Source organism: Melanerpes formicivorus, unplaced genomic scaffold (genome assembly GCF_026170545.1).
Source record: "Melanerpes formicivorus ecotype bairdi unplaced genomic scaffold, bMelFor1.0.p_v2 SCAF_19, whole genome shotgun sequence".
NCBI lineage: Eukaryota > Metazoa > Chordata > Aves > Piciformes > Picidae > Melanerpes > Melanerpes formicivorus.
The window spans coordinates 7,533,335-7,552,100 of NW_027142371.1; the positions used below are offsets into that span (position 1 = coordinate 7,533,335).

The 18,766-nt window shown below is 41.8% G+C and overlaps 1 protein-coding gene across 3 annotated transcripts in view; it reads left to right on the top strand.

Moving 5' to 3' along the window:
* The window catches only part of DOK5 (docking protein 5), a 50,049-nt gene that overhangs the window by 7,477 nt on the left and 23,806 nt on the right, over nucleotides 1–18,766 (top strand). For all 3 annotated transcript variants that reach the window (XM_068149967.1, XM_068149969.1, XM_068149968.1), the window contains exon 2: nucleotides 14,942–15,049. In XM_068149967.1, coding sequence (XP_068006068.1) covers nucleotides 14,942–15,049 — 108 coding nt within the window. The remainder of the gene's footprint in view (nucleotides 1–14,941; nucleotides 15,050–18,766) is intronic.

Below are 18,766 nucleotides of genomic sequence, written 5' to 3' on the forward strand. Positions count from 1 at the left end.
AACCTTGTGGAGGACAGAAACTAAATCTGTATGTGTCAGTTTTCCTTACTTGATGGGTCTGACCAGCCCCAAAACTCTTAATCACATCAGTGTAAAGGAATGGGGTTTAAGTGGTGTCCTCCAGAGCAGAACTAGGGCTCTCCTGGCCAACCCCATAGCAGAAATTTGTAGTAGTTTAGCCTTCAGTTTGTGACAGAGGAGGGAGCTGACTTCATCACAACTTTGGAACTAGTTGCTTGTTTCTAGGAAACAAAACTCCACTTGCTTAAGTGGGGTTATGTGAGCAGTACTCAAGTACTTCTGTATTATTTTTAAGACTCAATGTAAAAAACTTTCTTAGGTTTCTGGACTGTGTGCTTCCTACTTTGATTAATGATTTACTGGAAATAGTAAACATTTGCCTGAAATTGAGAGGATGTGTATTTGAGTGTTCCTTGAGAACTTACACATTGGACAGTGGCCATATGCTGGATTTATGTGGGGAAAATACGACAATTTTTTTGCTATAGGCTGTTTCTCAGGAGGCATAATGTTAACACTTACTGCATATGCTTGTTTTAGGACAAGATGAGAAACTCATGATTCGTGCTTAGAAGTGTGGAAAAAACTTTGTATGAAGTTTTGACCTTGTCCACTGCAGCATTTTTTTGGTTTTCTTTCTTTTAAACTTCAGTGGAATTTTTTGATTGTCAAAAGCTCAAGAGAGATGAAGCTGTCAGGGTTTTCTGTTCTTGATTTTAATGAAACTGGCTTCTGTAGAAAACTTCATTGAGAAGATTGGTGTTGAACATTAAAAATGACATGTACTTTTACAAGTTTTGCATAGCACTGGTTCTGTGAAGCCCTGTGGGAGGAGAGGTAAAATGGGGGAGAGACAATCTGCAGGACTAGAACCATATGGTTAAAGAGATTGGTGCTTGAAGAAGCGTGCCAGAAAGTTAATGTGGGGATTTTGGAGAATGAGCTGTGAAAACTCAGAACAAGAATGATGTAAGGTTGCAGGGAGGAGGGGGGAAGAGGAGTAAGAAAAGTTGTTTGCCTACATCTACATATGAAGCAGCTTTATTAATAAAACTCATGCGTTCACCTATAGAGCTCCGTTCAGTCTGCAAGCATTGAGAGAGAGGAAAACTGAACAGATTTCTTATGCACCAACTTCAGCCTGCAAGATATTAAGCCCATTGGATATTTGTATTTTTAGAAACCTGTTAAATAAGGTGTTGGAACATATTCACAGATATTAAGATCTTGGACTTGCCAGTGTCAGTAAAGATAGGATCCATGCTTAGAAAGTTTGAGCTTTTGTCTTTGAACTGATAAGAGGAGGACTACCCCCACATGTCTTTCAAGACCTAATGCAGGTCCATCTGGCTGTTGGCATTGAGCCTATCAGCCCGTGAACAAGGCCCCTTTGAATATCCTCTGGCACAAAATGAGTGGGGTTTGAGTCCAAGTCAGTAGGTGTCTTGACTGGGTTACCTCTCGAATCGGATCAGAGATCCTCAAAGCAGAGAAGCTGGAAAAAAGTGAGCAATGCTTGTCTGTGGGGTGCTGCTCACCTTGTGTGATCTATGTGTTAAAGGACCAGGGTGCTTAGCACTATATTCTGGGTGAGTTAAAAGGAGGTTTTCCACCTCACATGTTAGAATTCCATTTTATTTCTTGTGAAAGCAAGATGGAGAAGTAAGAGCCTGCTATCTTTCCCATGGCTCCCACTTCTCATCACACTGCTCTTCCTACCTGGGTTTCATCTGGGGGCAGCATCTGAGTTTGTTTTGGATATCAGTCATAGCCTAAGCAAGCATCTGAATTGAACTGGGAAATCTGGACGTTTGTGTATCTTACAGATAGGCAAATTTTATCTTCAGAATTGTGTGAAATCAAAGAGAAACTAATTTGCTGTAAAAAAAAAACAACCCAAACACTAAAATCCCCCCAAAAGTCTAGGAAGGCTTCAGTTTTTCTCCAGGAGATAGAAGATGGGAGATTATGCATCATTTGGAATATGCAATTCCTGTTTTGGTGGTGGCCCTTTTTAGGAGCAGAAACAGCTTTTCTTGTGCTTTCCAGCATATGTTTTCTGGTAAATTACTTTCCACGTTCTTTGGAAGATGGTTTTAGTTTGTGAAGCAAAACAATGAGATTCCAAACTGAATTAACTAGTAAACAAATAGTTCTTACCCTTTTGCTATCTGGTTCTAAAGATGGTGATTCCATTTGAACAAGTATAATACAAATCTGACCCTTTTTCTTCTGCTTTCATCTCAAACCCTTCCCTCATTTCCTGCCAGTTGTGGGTCCCAGTTTTGCAATTTCACCCTTTGCTCTCCTTTTCTTAAACAGAGGCGTGTACAGTTTCTGGAGGTGACTGCCCTAGCTGCTCTGAATACAAGAGGGCATGCCAAGAATGATTGTAAAGGCAGTGAAAGGAAAAGAAAACCCAATTATAAACAAGTGAAATTTAGTCTTTTGTGATTTTGATGCCTTTTCATCATCAATTCATTACACAGTGTGAAGGTAATTCTTCTGTGGTGCATCTGGGCATTGCCCTGAAGTTAGATCAGTGATAAATTAACATTTTGTGGTGTTTGTGGAAACACTTCAAAGAAAGTAACAGATGTAAGGTCTGCACTTGAGACTGACATCTTAATTTGATGTTTGTGTAGTTTTAGGTGTACCATGGAAGCTGATGGACTGTTCCTATTATGTTCTTGTCGGACTTCATCAGGGTCTGTCAGAAACACCCGTGAACATTCAGGCTATTGGAATGAATAGTGACAGGGTTTTTACCTCTTCACTGAAAATAATGCTTCAATTCAAAGTATAAATATGGTAAAATCAGTGATATTTCTTCCTAATAATGTTAATGTCGGAGATTAAATTGTCCCCTTACTCTTTACTTACCAAGTAATGTTTATCTGGGGAACTATCAATGCCCTGTGATTGGTAAAGGGAAAATTCCTCTTAATGCTCTTACTAATGTCTCTATACCAGTGAGGATGGATGGTAGCTGATTGCTCTGAATTAACTGCCTGCTATTGAGTGGTGTGGTCTTGGCACGGTGCTTATGGTAAAACACAAGTGGCTGTTCTCTGGTAAAGGCAGCAGTACAAATTAAGACAGTATTCTGCTAAGATTTCATAGAGATTTTTTGTGCAGCAGTCATACTTCCTTGAGAATGGAGTCTACCTAGGTGTGTATGAACTCTTGAACTCTTTCTTTTTAGTACTACTAAGCTGGAACATTAGAAATTAATAGAAGTTGTGGTGTCCATTTGAATTAATGTGTTGATTAACCTGCATGAATGCAAGAGGCTGTGGAAGGCTGAGACCTAGCAGGAAAATACTGTCTCTGGAACCCTTATAAAAATGAACAAATCCCCTCCCCAGTCCCAGTTGCACCTTTACTAGAAAACTGACTGAATTTGTGTTTCAAAGTACTGGACGAAGTGGTGACATGTTTCCTTAAAGTTCTGGGAGAGTAGCAGAGCTCTTATCTTCAGTTTATACCCAGGATGGAGTCAATCTACTGATCATAGGCCCCGCGGGCCCGCTGCTGTGACTTGCATCCTCCTATAATTGAAGATATGTTGCAGGTTATCACTCCAAAGCCAGTGCACCAGAGTGTTTGAATGGGGAAATGCATTTTGACTGCTGTGGACTTCTCCCTGCAGCAGCTTCAGTCCATCTAGCAGTCTAGGCAAATGATTTCCATTATATGCTGCAATCCTGTGAGGCAATGCTGAAGTGCTTGTTACTATGATTTAATGGGCTGTAATTCTGTCACTTGTAACAAAGCTCTGTATTTTGGTGAAGTCCAGCTTGCAGTGACTCACTTAGTATCATTATGTGCTTTTTTGTGCAGATTTGCTTTGACTTTTAAAACTGACCCAGGCTCCAGAGGGGCTGGGGGGATGACTTATGACTGCGTAACTTGGGTGTTAGAATTGAAAGAAAATTGTGGAAGGAATAAGATGGTTTTGCCTTGTGTTGAGACAGTATGATGGACTAACCTTGAGACTCACTTGCGGTGTCTGGAGGGAGAGGAGGTAATGTATTTGTTACAGGAAATCTGTGATGCTCTCTGAAGCTTGCAGTTGAATTAATTGGTGAATGGTAAAGAATGACAGCAGGCCAGAAATGGGCAGTTATAGCCATCTGTTAGTTATGGGCTTGCAGGGCATTTGTCATCCTTGGCTCTCCAAGCAGCACATAATAAGCATCATTAACTGACTTTAACAGGTGGGCAAGTGGCAACAGGTACAGCTGACTTGTTCAAGTCATACACTGAAGATTGAGAAACTCAAACCCTTCTCCCATGTCTGGCTTTGGATGCTGGCAGCTTACTGCTGAAGAAGCTATTAAGATAAAGGCCTAATTCATGTGCATTTTCTGGGTTTTTAGAAATATTTAATCTTTAAATAATGTGCAGCCTCACAATTACAAGTCCAGTTCTGAAATGCAGCTCCTATATATGGTTGTATGCTTTGTGGGGAGGGCTGAAACAAAGCCTGTTGCTGGGAGCTGGTGAGCAAGTGTTATTCATCTCCAGTGATGGAGCAATTCCCACCTGTGCCTTCTGACAGCCAAGTTCAGGAGAGCATCCTCCTAGCATGGCTTTAGCAGGTGAGCTCAAGTTCTTGTCAGAGCCATGAGTGGCTGTTGCCAAGTGCTAGCACGTGTGTGCTTTGCAGCCTCTTTGCATCTGATGTACTAATTAGTGAGCTCTGTGAACTGGTAATGAGCTGTATCAATGCCATTTTCCCCCTATAGCCCATGTAATTGAAATAACCAAATTAGGTACTTAGTGACAAAAAAAGAATCATTCCAAATCATAATTCATCACAGTCATTTTAAGTTATTTAGCAGTTACCTAATTCTAACACAGTACTAAATTGTGCTAATTCACTGGACCACACTAAGGGACTGACCCAGCAGAACAACACGTCCAACTGCGCTCTGCAGAGCTCAGCCAGCTCGACCTGGCTGCACTGAGGCAGTTTTTAGCCTACATTGAAGCCTTGACTATTTTTTACTTTCTTGCTTTAGTAGTTAAGACTCCTAGGCTGATTTTTCTCCTATCCAGTTTCATGCCTAGAATTAACTGTGCCCATATATAAAGCTGAGCAGATGTTCAAGGAACCAAATCAGATACTTAGCTCCAGTAGGACTGTGTTGGTTTTTTTTCTTTTGGGTAAACTGTTGCTAGCAAGAGAGGGCTTCTGCTGTAAATGCTTCTTGGCTCTTGGAGGCACTCTCCTCTAATGGCCTTACACAGCCCAGAATTAGAACCTTTTCTCTGTGTGATTTTTCAAAAAACCCTACAAACCAGCAGCTCTCTACTTTAAAAGCTGCAAGTCCATGAAGAAGGGCCAGAAAGTGGAAGAGTATTTTAGGTAGTGCTGTCTTTCTAATAATAACTGCATCCAGCTCTGTGGTTTTGCAGGGAAAGTAGACTGAAAGTTGAAGTCTTCCTTTTAATGTCTTTTAGGTTCTGAGGTTCTAGTCAGGATCTATATTGTCGTGTATCACATCAAACAGCATGACCACTTATCCCCTGCAGCTCCTGTGCAGTTTGTTACACTGTGTACTTTAGTTACACATTAGTTTATCAGCAAGTCTCCTGTGAGTTGCATGTGAGTTGCATGTGGCATTGAGTGCACCCTCAGCAAGTTTGCTGATGACACCAAGCTGTGTGGTGCAGCAGACACGCTGGAGGGAAGGGAGGCCATCCAGAGGGACCTTGACAGGCTGGAGAGGTGGGCACAGGCCAACCTCATGAAGTTCAATAAGAGCAAGTGCAGGGTCCTGCATCTGGGTCGAGGCAATCCCAGGCACAAATACAGGCTAGGCAGTGACTGGCTGGAGGATAGCCCTGAGGAGAGAGACTTGGGGGTGCTGGTGGACAAAAAGCTCAACATGAGCTCTCAGTGTGCACTTGCAGCCCGCAAAGCCAATCAGATCCTGGGCTGCATCAGGAGAAGTGTGGCTAGCAGGTCGAGGGAGGTGATCCTCCCCCTCTACTCAGCCCTGGTGAGACCCCACCTGGAGTACTGTGTCCAGTTCTGGAGCCCCTATTACAAGAGGGATGTGGAGGTGCTGGAACGTGTCCAGAGAAGGGCCACGAGGATGATCAGAGGGCTGGAGCACCTCTCCTATGAGGACAGACTGAAGGAGTTGGGGCTGTACAGTCTGCAGAAGAGAAGGCTCCGAGGTGACCTAATTGTCGCCTTCCAGTATCTGAAGGGGGCCTACAGGAAGGCTGGGGAAGGACTTCTCAGGATATCAGGTAGTGATAGGACTAGGGGGAATGGAATGAAGCTGGAGGTGGGGAGATTCAGGCTGGATGTGAGGAGGAGGTTCTTCACCATGAGAGTGGTGAAACCCTGGAATGGGTTGTCCAGGGAGGTGGTCGAGGCCCCGTCCCTGGGGGTGTTTAAGAGCAGGCTGGATGAGGCTCTGTCCAGCCTGATCTAGTGTGGGGTGTGCCTGCCCATGGCAGGGGGGTTGGAACTAGATGATCCTTGTGGTCCCTTCCAACCCTGAATGAAACTATGAAACTATGAAACTACACCTGCCTTACTGATTCAAGGTACCATGCACTGAGTAGAAAAGGGGGAAAAGTGACTCCTTTGCAGAACACTTAATGATACTTACATGCTGTAAGCAAGTCCTAAATCCCAGCCTTCTGTACCACCTTTTGCATTTGCAGCTATCACTATTCTGTTCTACCCGCCTTCTGGGTGTCCCGTGTTCCTGGAGCACTTTCCCTGCCCCTTGAGGTCCAGAATGCTTGTTTTATGTATCCCCCCAGGTCTGGTGGTTTCTCTGCACTGTCTGGACTGAACCACAGTTGCCTTCCAAACCTCTCAAAAGATGTATGTCAGGGAGGTTTCACTGGTAGTGTTCTTTATCATCTGGCCAGGATCTGTAATTAAGATGCTTTTGAACTCTGGACTTCCCAGCTACTGAGTGCATCAACAATTTGAAGAGGTACATTGCTTCTGAACTACTTTATTGACAGTTGCAGTGATTCACTGTAAAGGGCTCTCATAAGCTCCTATGTGTCCTTATTTATTTATTTATTTAATTGTTCCATCTTCTGCCAGGCTGGAAGGTATCAGCAAACTCCTTATTGTCTTTTAATGGGTCCATTCCATCTTGAAATCTGCCAGAGGTGACCTGTACCAGGAGCACTAGAGTTTTTGTGGTTCATTTTCCCCCCCATTTGTCTAAACCAACAACTATTAAGATACCAGTTACAAGCAAAACCTGCAAATTGCTTGGTCGTGTTTCCCTTTTGGCATCCATTGTCACAGAGCATAGTACAGAGATGAAATAAAGGCTCCATTACTGAATTGTTAGGTAATCTTGGGTGACCCATTTTACCCTCTGTGCATTATATATAATGGTCCTTACCACCCTGCCATGGCATGGACAATGTGCTCTAGGTTACAGCACAGAGACTTTCAGTTGCTGAGGATGTTATGGCAGTAGTAAAAATTTTGTCTGTGGAATGAATCCCATGTAATCATGAAGGACCAGAGGGAGGAAAAACAAAGAAGAGAAAAAAGTTGCCTTCTACCTAGTATGCCAAATAAGAATGCGTCTGTAGGCTCAAATCCAGCTGTTTGGTGTTTTAAAGTGAGGCTGGAATAACAGCTTTGAGTTCTGAGCCTGAACCATTAACAAAAATCCCACTTCTGGTTGATGCAATGCCAATTGGGTGGGAAGGGGTAGAAAGAAAGGGGTTTTGAAGAGGAAAGGGTAATTAAAATGCCTCATATTTTACAGCAGTAGGCATCTGTTGTGACTTGCATTAATGAGCCTCAGTAAAAAGAGGTATATAGATTCATATTATAGCAAGTTCTGGCCAATGCCACAGCCAGGTTTTGTAACTTGAGAGAAAAAAAGTCTTGCAGTGCCGAGCAATATTGTACATTCTGAACAGGCACAAAGACAAGATTACAGCTTCCTTCCTTAGTAGCAGCTATGGTTGACTTCTTAGTATAAAGTATTGTTTCTGAAGCTGTATTCTGAATGAGAGGAAAGAGTGAGGTTTATCTCTCCATAAATGTGTTTCTCGGGGGAAGAAGAAATCTAGATTATTTTCTGCAGTCCCCCAGAGAAGAACATAGCTTGATGTAAACCAACTTTGATTTATGTAGTCATTATAACCCGATCACAACAAATAATGCCATATCACTTACTCATAACACACTCACATTAAATGGGTATTCTGGGAAAGGGAAATTGTCTTGTTGCCAAGTGCAGCAATATCTTTGTAGACATGCGGACAACTTTGCTGCTTATTTTGCAAAGCCAGTGAACCAGTCTACGTTTCTGTGCACTGCTTAAGTCATGCTAAACACACTTCAGTACAAATTAGATATGCTTATAACTATGTGATTCTTTCTAGCAATCCACCTACTTGTAGTTGTTTTATGTTTTATTTTTTTCAGAAGGAAATCTCAAAGGTCTCTTTCAACCTGGTTAATCCTATTCTATTCTATTTTCTGATAGCTGAACACAGTTGCCAGCATGGGGTTGACGTGGGCAAGGGACAAAGGCAGGCTGCAAAAAGTATGGACAAGTCATAACCTTATTGAAGAAATGCTTCCATTTTGTGAAATCATGGTAAGGTGGTGGAGTCTTCATTACAGCTACACAGTCCCATTCAACATGATTCAGGAGTCATCATATTTGCTGATACCTACAGCTGTTTACTAGAAAGCAGTCCTCCCCTCCAGTTTTTCACAAAGAAACAGCCATGTAATGGAGCTCTGTCTATAGCTTCAGACATGTCTGAGGAGGAGTATAATGAAATGAACGAGCTGCAGCCTGCCTGTGATAGCAACACCTAATTTTTCTAGGTGCAAAGAGAATTTTTAGATCCAGTCTCCTCAGCAGTTTCCTTCAGGCTAAGAATTCTATTCAGGGCTCTTTACCACCTTTTGACTCGTGACATAGTGAGGCCTTTTTTAAAAGAAGAATTAAGATCCAAACACTTAGTCAAACTCCCTCATTTCCTGTGTGATCAACTCTCTGTTGGAAAGGACCTTGTACCTGGAACTCCAGTCCACCGGTTCAGCAAAACACGCATGATTTTCCGTATGTGGTTGAGTTATAGCAGTTCATGAGCTATCTACCAGCCTTTGATAAAGGGGCAGCTTTTTATTATCTTGTTTTTCCCCCCTACCAAAAAACCCCAAACAAACAAAAAAATGGAACATACTGTGAGAAATTTCTTGTGCTGTACTCTCACTAGATTATCTGTTTCTAGGGGTTATTAGAGTCAGAAAAGGCAGGTTCCTGGCAATAGCCCAGACTTTCTGAAGTGCTTTCAGCTACTGCTTTTAAAGAAGCAAAGTTTGTGTTTATTTGACACCAAGTTCATTGTTCCTGTAAATGCAGCTCATTGGAATTCTTTGTTTTAGGGCAGAGAGCAGAAAAACACAACATAGGGAATAAAATAGAGCAGCTTTCCCTGAGGGTGTGCTTCTTCACAAAGAAGAAATTTGCCAGATGAGACTGTGCTACTGTCTCTCACCTCTGTGTCCCTCTTAAATAACAAACAAGTAAGAGGTGAGATTGTTTGGTCCTGAAGTAAAACAGGCTTTTGCTGTAGTGCAGCAGCAGCCACATATTTTATTGTTTTAAAATAGCCAGTCTTAAACCCCCTGCCCAAGGTACAAAAAATAGTTTGCCCACTTCAGTTTCTAAATATTTGGCTATGCCCAGATGTTTTTTAGATCAGTTGATGAACAAAAGTATTCCTAGAATCAATAAGGTTGGAAAAGACCTCAAAGATCATGAAGTCCAGCCTGTCACCCAAGACCTCATGACAATGTGTTACTAGTATTGAGGGGTGATGTAAACTTGCTTTGGACTGAAATGAAAATTTTAGTTTCTGAATTTGGACTATTTGTTTCTTGTGTGGAATAGTTTGTGTTTCATGTATGGAGAATGACATTTTAGGCACTCAAGAATCTAGGGTTTTGTCCTCTTGCTTTTCTGATCTGCTGGGAGGTGATGAAGGCTGACAGATCTCACTCCCCACACTCATTTCCAGAATGGCCCGTTGGTTTGAGCCATCACCAAGAACAGCAAACCTCTGGTTTCAGTTTTCCTCTCTGCATGAGAGTATTCTCAAGCCACAACTGAACCATGAAACCCAGGAAAGTGAAACAAAGTTTTTCCACTTTACTCAATCAGATGCTGACCAGTTCCAGCTAAGGTCAACAGCTCATTTGCTTCCCAATGTATTTGCAGTATCAGAAGGAGCATGGGGATGGCTGAACAATCCTGCCTGGTTCCTAAGGCACAGCACTGAGAGTAGGAATCCAAATACTCAGATTGCATCATTCCTTTGAAGTCACTCCTTCTTTAAGTTGTGGTAATGATTTATATCAGCTGATCTTTAGAGCCAAATATAGAACTGTCTTGATGTGACCTTGGATGTGCATCTTGGATCACCTATCTGGGTTTCAGATGATCATCTTCAGAAACAGTCACATCATTTCCCTTGAATTTTGCACTGCTACCTGCTCAGTGGGCTGTTTGAAGCTGAAATTTTCAGGAGAGCACACAGGAAGTAGATGCTAATTTTTTCATACTGAAATTGAATTTTGAGTTTGGCTTTCTCAGAAGATCTCACAGGGAGAGCTGTGTAAGTTTTAGGTGTTATGCAAATGAAGCTATTACTGTTCTCTCTCAGCACATCAGATCCTGATTTGCTGTTTGGATTATCTAATCACTGTCAGCCCAAGTGTTTGGAGGGGAAGTAATTACAGCAGTACTTTCAACTAATTCCTATTCATAGATAGTAGTGAAAATGTTGATCTGAGGGATAAGTGAGCTAAATATTCATGATGGAATAGGCACCTAAGAGCGTTTGGGCCTAATTCTTGTTGCTGCTGTCAAAACTCCTGTAACAATGTAAACACTTCACCTGCAGTCTTCAACTGGAAGAAACGCTAGATTGTGATGGCATCGAAGACCCAATTACTTGCTGTGTAATGTAGCTCATAACAAGGTCTCTGATTAGCTCTGTCTTGGCCACATCATCTCTTCTGTGCATTGACTGTGTTGAAGGGCTTTCAGTGTGTCTAGGCAGATGCTGCTGAATTGGTTATTCATAGAGTGGTTTGGGTTAGAAACAACCTTTAAAGATCATCTAGTTCAATCTGGTTGTATTATATATATATATATTGCTAGAAGATTAGGGTATCATGTACTTTTTGCTCAGTTAAGATGGTGTTGGATGTGTCTCATGGGAACACAGAAATGAAACTACATTAACAGTACCTATTCTTGATAGCTCCATTGTCTTGTTTTTGAAGCTGCTAATCGGGTCCTTTGGAACCCAAACCATTCTACGAATTACTTATCAAATCATTAACATTAATGGGATTCTGAACTGTATATTCAGGCAAAAATATTGTTCATTGCCTGTAAACAAAATACTTGTTGTTCTTCTTTAAACCACTTTTGTGGTAGAATGTTTCCACTTAGAGATTCCATGAGGAAAGAGCTGACTAGCTCATACAGAAAGAGGAGGAATTTCAGTGGAGGGGCCCTTATGACTGGAGAGTTTGCTCAAGTTAGCTTCATGAATGCCATTTGTTCTTTTGAACTGTAGTTACTTGGGTCATGAGGATTTTGTCCTGGGACATGTACTCTAACCCTGTTACATAATGTACTCTAACCCTGGCACTCTTTTGTTAAAGAAATACTGTAATATGTGAGTGGAATGATAACTCAGAAGACCAGTGTTTATATTGTAGGCTGACTTGGCTGTTGCATGCTTGGTGGTACATACATGGAACAGTTTTTTTGGTTCACTTGTTTGTCTTGTTTTATTTTTTCATTGTATTTTTTTTTTTCCCACAGCTGTGCTCTGATTCTGATCTTACTCCAAGAGTTAGTCTTGGATTAGTCATTGTTGAACTACAGTGATAAATTCCAGTAGCATCAACTTAAAAGCCATCCGCCATGCTTGAGTGGAGTTGCTAATAGTACATACGCTCCTAGTGGCATTTGGAAGAGCAATAACCATTCTGGATCTGTGCCCCACTGGAGACAGAACAAAACTTTATTTCCTCATTTGTATTAAAATGTTATTCCCCTGTTCTGCCCTGAATTCTATGTGCTGCTGAGCTCACTGTTGTAGCTACAGCTTTGAGATGCTTTCTGACCCAGACAGTTGCTTCTGAGTGCAGATGGTCTGAGTAGAACATCATCACATTGTGGTTGTCCTCGTGTGTGTTGTACAATGGCAAGTGCATTGCTAAAGGATTGTGTTCTCCTGTATGGGCTTCTAATTGCCAAGTTAAAACTATAGGCTTTTGAAAAGCTAAATAACTGAATATTCAAACTCACAACAACCTCTTTTGGTTGGCATTTTGGAGAATTTTTCTTGTCAGGTGTAATGAGGTTATCTGGGCCTGGCAAACAAGATTCTCAGAAGTGAAGTGTAGAGACTCCTTCCCAGTGTGAGTGCATCTCTGACTGCATTTTTGGTGGTAAGCCCTTATTTTGGTCAGTGCTTAGTAATTCTTAAACAGTTCCATTCAAATGGAACAGGTTGAGTGGCCAATAAGCTGGAAAATTGGAAGAGAATCTTGATGGGTTCAGCTGGTGCTTGGCATCAGGGCAACCTGTTCATATGCTAAATGGTTCTGCAGCCAAGTCGGCCAGGAATATGAGTGTCCACATGTGAGGCAGAATAATAAAGCTGAAAGGGATTAATATGGTTCCCTGAACATCTTTATAGAAGCAGCTAAAAGCTGGTAAAAGCAGCACAGCTAGTCAACTAACAGTCATTTTGGGGCACAGAAATGAAATTATAGCTACTTTTCATGGAAATAATTGTTTTGTGCTGGATCCATTGTTTAGAAACCCATCAAGGATTCAAAGGATGGAGTTCCTTTGCTGGTTACCTGTTGGTGTTGGGATAGCTGAAGGCAGTGAGATGTTTTCTCACAGAATCACCAAGGTTGGAAGAGACCTCAAAGATCATCAAATCCAACCTGTCACCACAGACCTCATGACTAAACCATGGCACCAAGTGCCACGTCCAATCCCCTCTTGAACACCTCCAGGGATGGTGACTCCAATGGCTAACAACTCTCTCTCAGTGAAGAACTTTCTCCTCACCTTGAGCCTAAACTTCCCCTGGTGCAGCTTGAGACTGTCCTTTTGTTCTGGTGCTGGTTGGCTGGGAGAAGAGACTAATCCCCTCCTGGCTACAACCACCCTTCAGGTAGTTGTAGACAGCAATAAGGTCTCCCCTGAGCCTCCTCTTCTCCAGGCTAAACAATCCCAGCTCCCTCAGCCTCTCCTCATAGGGCTTGTGTGTTTTGATGGGTCTTGTCAGTGATCACTCCAGTGAATTTGTGCTGCACTAGAGCTCTGCTGGAGCTGTGAACTACTTGATAATTGCTGATCAGATTTTACTTTTTTGTTGTTGTTGCTTCTTTGAAATGACATTAATTTTAGTGGCAGTTTTGATTTATTTCTAACTTACCAGGTGTTACTTTGAAATTACTGATTAAATGTAGGCTGTGAACAGTTGGCAAGGCTTATATTTTTTTCCCTTCTATACAGCCAGTATGTTATCTAACCTGAGAACTATGGTTTTAAATGTAAGAGGATGATAGAAATTGCACCAAAGTTAAGGAATAGGTGGGAAGGTTGCAAGAAATGGAGGCAGAAGTTTTGAGAGGCAAAGAGGCTTAACGCTGCAGATGGAAAGGTGCTTTTTCAGCCACTCTCCACACTCTGCTCTGTGTGACTTGAATTTAAATTCAACTGGACCTTGAAAGCAAAATGCCAGTTGCCAGAATGGTCCTGAGTGCTACAATTAAATGATGTCTTTTCCATTACCCAGTAATTCACTTCCTTCTCCCTTATGTATCTCCATTTACCCTTATGCAGACAATAGACAGTTGAGACTTTTATCTCTTACTTCTGTGGTAGAAGTTCCATTGCTATCTATTTGCTCAAGGTTTATTCATGTCTGTGTTAAGCATGCAAGACTGCAACCAGTAACTAATCTACATGGGAAAATGTGCCACTTAATCTTAAAAAAGCTGCTTTCTAGAAAGCCCTACATTTGCAAGCACAGCTACAGCTCTTTCTTCCCAGCACCTTTCAGTCAAGCATACACTGTCTTCAGAAGAATTTCTGATTGTATCTGAATTCTCCTGGTTTCAACTGGGACAGAGTTAATTTTCTTCCTTGTATCAGGTACAGTGCTGTACTTTGAGTTTGTGAGAATGTTGTTGGTTGTTGCTAAGCAGTGCTTATCCTCAGTCAAGCGCTTTCTAACCTCCCAGATTTTGCTGGAGTGCAGAAGCACAAGAAGCTGAGAGGGAGCAGCTCACATGAACTAGCCAAAGGGATATTCCATGGCATAGAGTGTCATGCTCAGTATGTAAAATGTGGGGAGTTGGCCAGGAGGTGCTGATTGCTGCTTTGGGGACTGGCTGGGCACCAGTCAGTGGGTGTTAGCAATGGTGTTTTTTCTCTGCTTATATTTCTCTCTCTTAGTTATCTTCCTTTTCATTACAGTAATAACAATTTTATTTCAATTAGTAAACTGCTATTATCTCAACCCACAAGTTTTGTTTTTCTATTATCTCAACCCACAAGTTTTCTTTTTCTTGTTTCTCCTTTCCCTGTTTCACCAGGATGGAGAGGCAGGAGTGAGCAAGTGGCTGTATGGTGCTTAGTTGCCAGCTGGGATTAAAGCATGACAGTAATTCAGAAGAAACAGCACATAACTATCCATTAACTTGTGTTTTGTTTTTCATCTAAGCCACCAAGTGCCATTAATTGTAGCTCCAGAGCAGAAGCTGATTTATGAGTTTAACTTCTATGCAAATATTAGTGATGTTCAAGTAATTGGAGTTGCCAAGTTTATTCTCTTGTGTTCCTAGATTTACCAGAGATGCTGGTTAGTATTCAAAAAAGCTTCAAGCAAAGGGCCAAAGAGGCTGGAGAAATTCTCAGATGAACGAGCTGCTTACTTTAGATGCTATCACAAGGTAAGGCTTGGTAATATGGTTATTTCTCAAACTTGTTTCTGCATGTGTTCAAGAATACAGTCAGAGGCTGTCATGTATTAATTGACCTGAAAACTGGAACTTTTTAAACTATCAAGGTCCTAAAGCCACTGGTGTCTTCCTTCATTGGGTAGAGGCAGAGTAAGTGTTCTGTCTTCTGCTTTGTAGCAAGCATCTTGCTAAGCTAATGGGAGATGACATTTTTAGCGATGATGTCCTTTCTTTTCCTCAGTCCGTTAAAATCAGGGCTGAAATACTTTGCAATAACTGCTGCTCTTCCTAATTACAGGAGCAAAAAGCCAAGGTAATGTGTGAATTAAAAAAAAAAAGGTACTTAAAGGTCCCCATTTCACTAGGATTTTGCATCTGTGGGAAACAGACAGCTGCAGATATGAAGGGCAACACGCATATATTTTGTACAACGGTGATGTGAAAACTGCGAAGTTCACTGGTATTTAAAGAATGAAGTGTTTCCCCCCTGCCCCTAATTGCTTCTCTGGAGCTATGTGCACATTTTGTATTCAGCAGAGAATTTACATATGTAATTCTCCTGGGCATGGAGATGAAAATAAGAAACCCTTTAATTTATAGTCATTGTTGGCAAAAGCTTAATCCATTAGGAGATTAGGAATTATGTGCATAAATTCCTGGGAGTCGGTGAGCACAGCTGAGCTTGAGGCTGATCTGCACTTACTCACTTTGACAGACATTTAGGACAAAATCTCGAGGGAATGCTAAATCTGAATTCCAACTTGTCTGTCTCCATGCCACATGGTTGGTAATTCATTGGTCTTAAAACCTGTGGCTATTTGTAGTAAGTCATGCCCAGAAATAGTTCATTCCGATTTTTATTTAGCAACTTTCAAAAGCAATGAGAAGGGCATTTGTTGTTATATTGTTTTTCATTTGATGTGTGTGAGCATTGCACTGTGTATCAGAGTTTCCAGCTTTGCATGAAGTGTTGTGTTTTATATTAGTATGGCTCTGTCAATTATTGATGCAAATCTGTATTCAGATTCAGTTGTATTAATGCAATATATCAGCAGCACGCACTGACGTGGAGTTCAGATGAGGTACTGGATGTGCAATCCATGAGGAATGTAAATAAGCTGGATTTTTTTCCCTTTTCTTTCAGGAAGATCTGTGGGTTATCACTTACTTCTCATGTGTGTAACTGTCTCGGTCTGGAGAGGGAAAGAGACTCAGCTCTTTTGAATATTCCTGTGTTATGACATTAGAGGCACAAACGAGGCCAAAATATCAACAGCTAGACTATTTATTACACAAAGTGGATGGATCAGAAGGGGAGAGAGAGAAAATGGAGAGTGAAAGAGAGAATAGGGAGAGAGAAGAGGAAAGGAATTATATTACCACATCCCTCACCCCCCAAAACAGTTTGAGTCTGTGGAGGAAAGGTGATGCAGCTTTGGCTGTAGAGATGTTGTCCTTGTTGACTGTGTTGTTCTCTGGGCAGCCTCTTCAGCTCCATGAGTTGCAGCAGGCAGAAATTCGAACATGGAGAGAGGGTTCCTCCAGGCTGCATGGTGATGCCTCTGTCCTGATATTCTCTCCGTTTTTCTTCAGAGCAGCATTGCCCCATTCTTTTCCTTCTCTCATGTTTTCCTTCTCAGCACCATTGTCCAGGTCTTTTCCTTCTGTGTTTTCCTTCTACCGAGCCAGTAGTTGCTCAGATCTTTTATACAGTTTTTGGGTATGTATAGAATCAGAATCAATAAGGTTGGAAAAGGCCTCAAAGACCATCAAGTCCAACCTGTTACCACAGACCTCATGACTACTAGACCATAGCACCAAGTGCCATGTCCAATCCTGTCTTGAACACCTCCAGGGATGGTGACTCCACCGCCTCCCTGGGCAGCACATTCCAATGCTTAACAACTCTCTCTGTGGAGAACTTTCTCCTCACTTCGAGTCTAAACTTCCCCTGGCACAGCTTGAGACTGTGTCCTCCCGTTCTAGTGCTGGTTGGCTGGGAGAAGAGACCAACCCCCTCCTGGCTATAACCACCCTTCAGGTAGTTGTAGACAGCAACCTGTATTGTATATTCCAGAGAGTATCGATAGCCGTGGTCTCTGCCAGGACAGCTGCAGTCTGGTGAGAGATTGTTATCTATGCACTTTCCCGAGAGTCATTCCAGGGACTGCCCAATATACATCAGCTATTGTCTGGGAAAGCAGCAAAGGTGATTTTATCTTTGTTGAGTCACATCAGGAGAGACAAAATTTAGTCTCTCACAGTAACCTAACAGCAGTTTCCTACACTGCATCTGCAGACTGAAGCACTATAGAAAGTCCTACTAGTTCTGAGGGATTTTCAGCTTTAAGTCCAAGTTAGCCTGTAGTTACTTCTTCTATGAATTTAATATCTTGTTCCTCTGGTAGATTATTTGCCAGGAATAAACAATGGTCAAAGTCCACAGTCACTTTGGAGGAGCATAGGGAGTTGGTTGAGTCACCGTCCCTGGAGGCGTTCAAGAGGGGATTGGACGTGGCACTTGGTGCCATGGTCTAGTCATGGGGTCTGTATTGATAGGTTGGACTCGATGATCCTCGAGGTCCTTTCCAACCTTAGTTATACTGTGATATCAAACTTGAATGCACTCCTGAAAGCACTGGTTCTATCTGGAGTGAACTGATAGATTAGATCCTAAGTCTCCTTTTCAGGATCTGGAGGATGATGTCTTGAGGTCTGAATCATGCTGAGTATATCTGGGATGATCAGTCTGAGCTTCTATGGGTTGTGGGTTGGTTTTTTTTTGGTGTCTTGGACCTGCTGATTCAGACTGCCAACTTCAGTGCTGTGAGCTCTTTCCCTAAGTATATGTCACTTTCAAGTCTCAGGTATGTATACTCAAATTATGGGCTGCAGTGCTAATATTTCTACCAGGTAACTTGTAGGTATTCTGTATAAGGAGATTTCTTATCGTAGTATTGCACCAGCCCTGGATGCTATGGATGAGTTTTCTGTGGTGGGTTGCAGACAGGCTTGGATGACTTGGTAGCAGTTTTGCTGTCATTAGTGGGATCCACTCTAGAAACACGGCCATCAGCATTTGTTTTCCACGTTTTCTGCACATTTATCCTTTTCTTTCTACCACTCTAGAAATGTAGCAGGGCTAACCAAGCAGAGCAGTCTAAATGTAATTGCCCAGGACAGTGGGTTGTCACTTATGTAGTGTTGTTTTTTGGCAGTGGGGCTCTGCCATTTCCCCACATTTTTTCTTCAGTGTGATGATAAAGGAGGCAATTTTCTAATTCTAGAGTCGTCAGCTATACAAGCTGATGGGTCCTGTTTATTTTTAACCAACCTCACTGAAAGGAAGCCAGTGAATATTAAATGGCACTTTCTGGCTAAAATGTGTTAACTTACAAAGGGGACAGGTGGATGAAAATGAGTTTATTTTAAAAGGTTTTGTAAATGTGTGAAATTCTAAGGGAGAATGGTGCAGTTGCTTACAGTACTAAATATGAGGTGTTGAAAAAGAATGTCACTGCTGCTCTGTACCCCTCTGTAGCTGAACTGACTCTTATAAAAAAACCCAGTTAATTATTAATAAGGCTCCCCCAACAAATAATGTAATATGGCAGTCATCAAGTAATAGTTCTTGTTACATGGGTTTGACATATGATGTTGGTGGGATCATGGTACTCAAGACAACATCCAGAGGTCTAGGACAGTCAT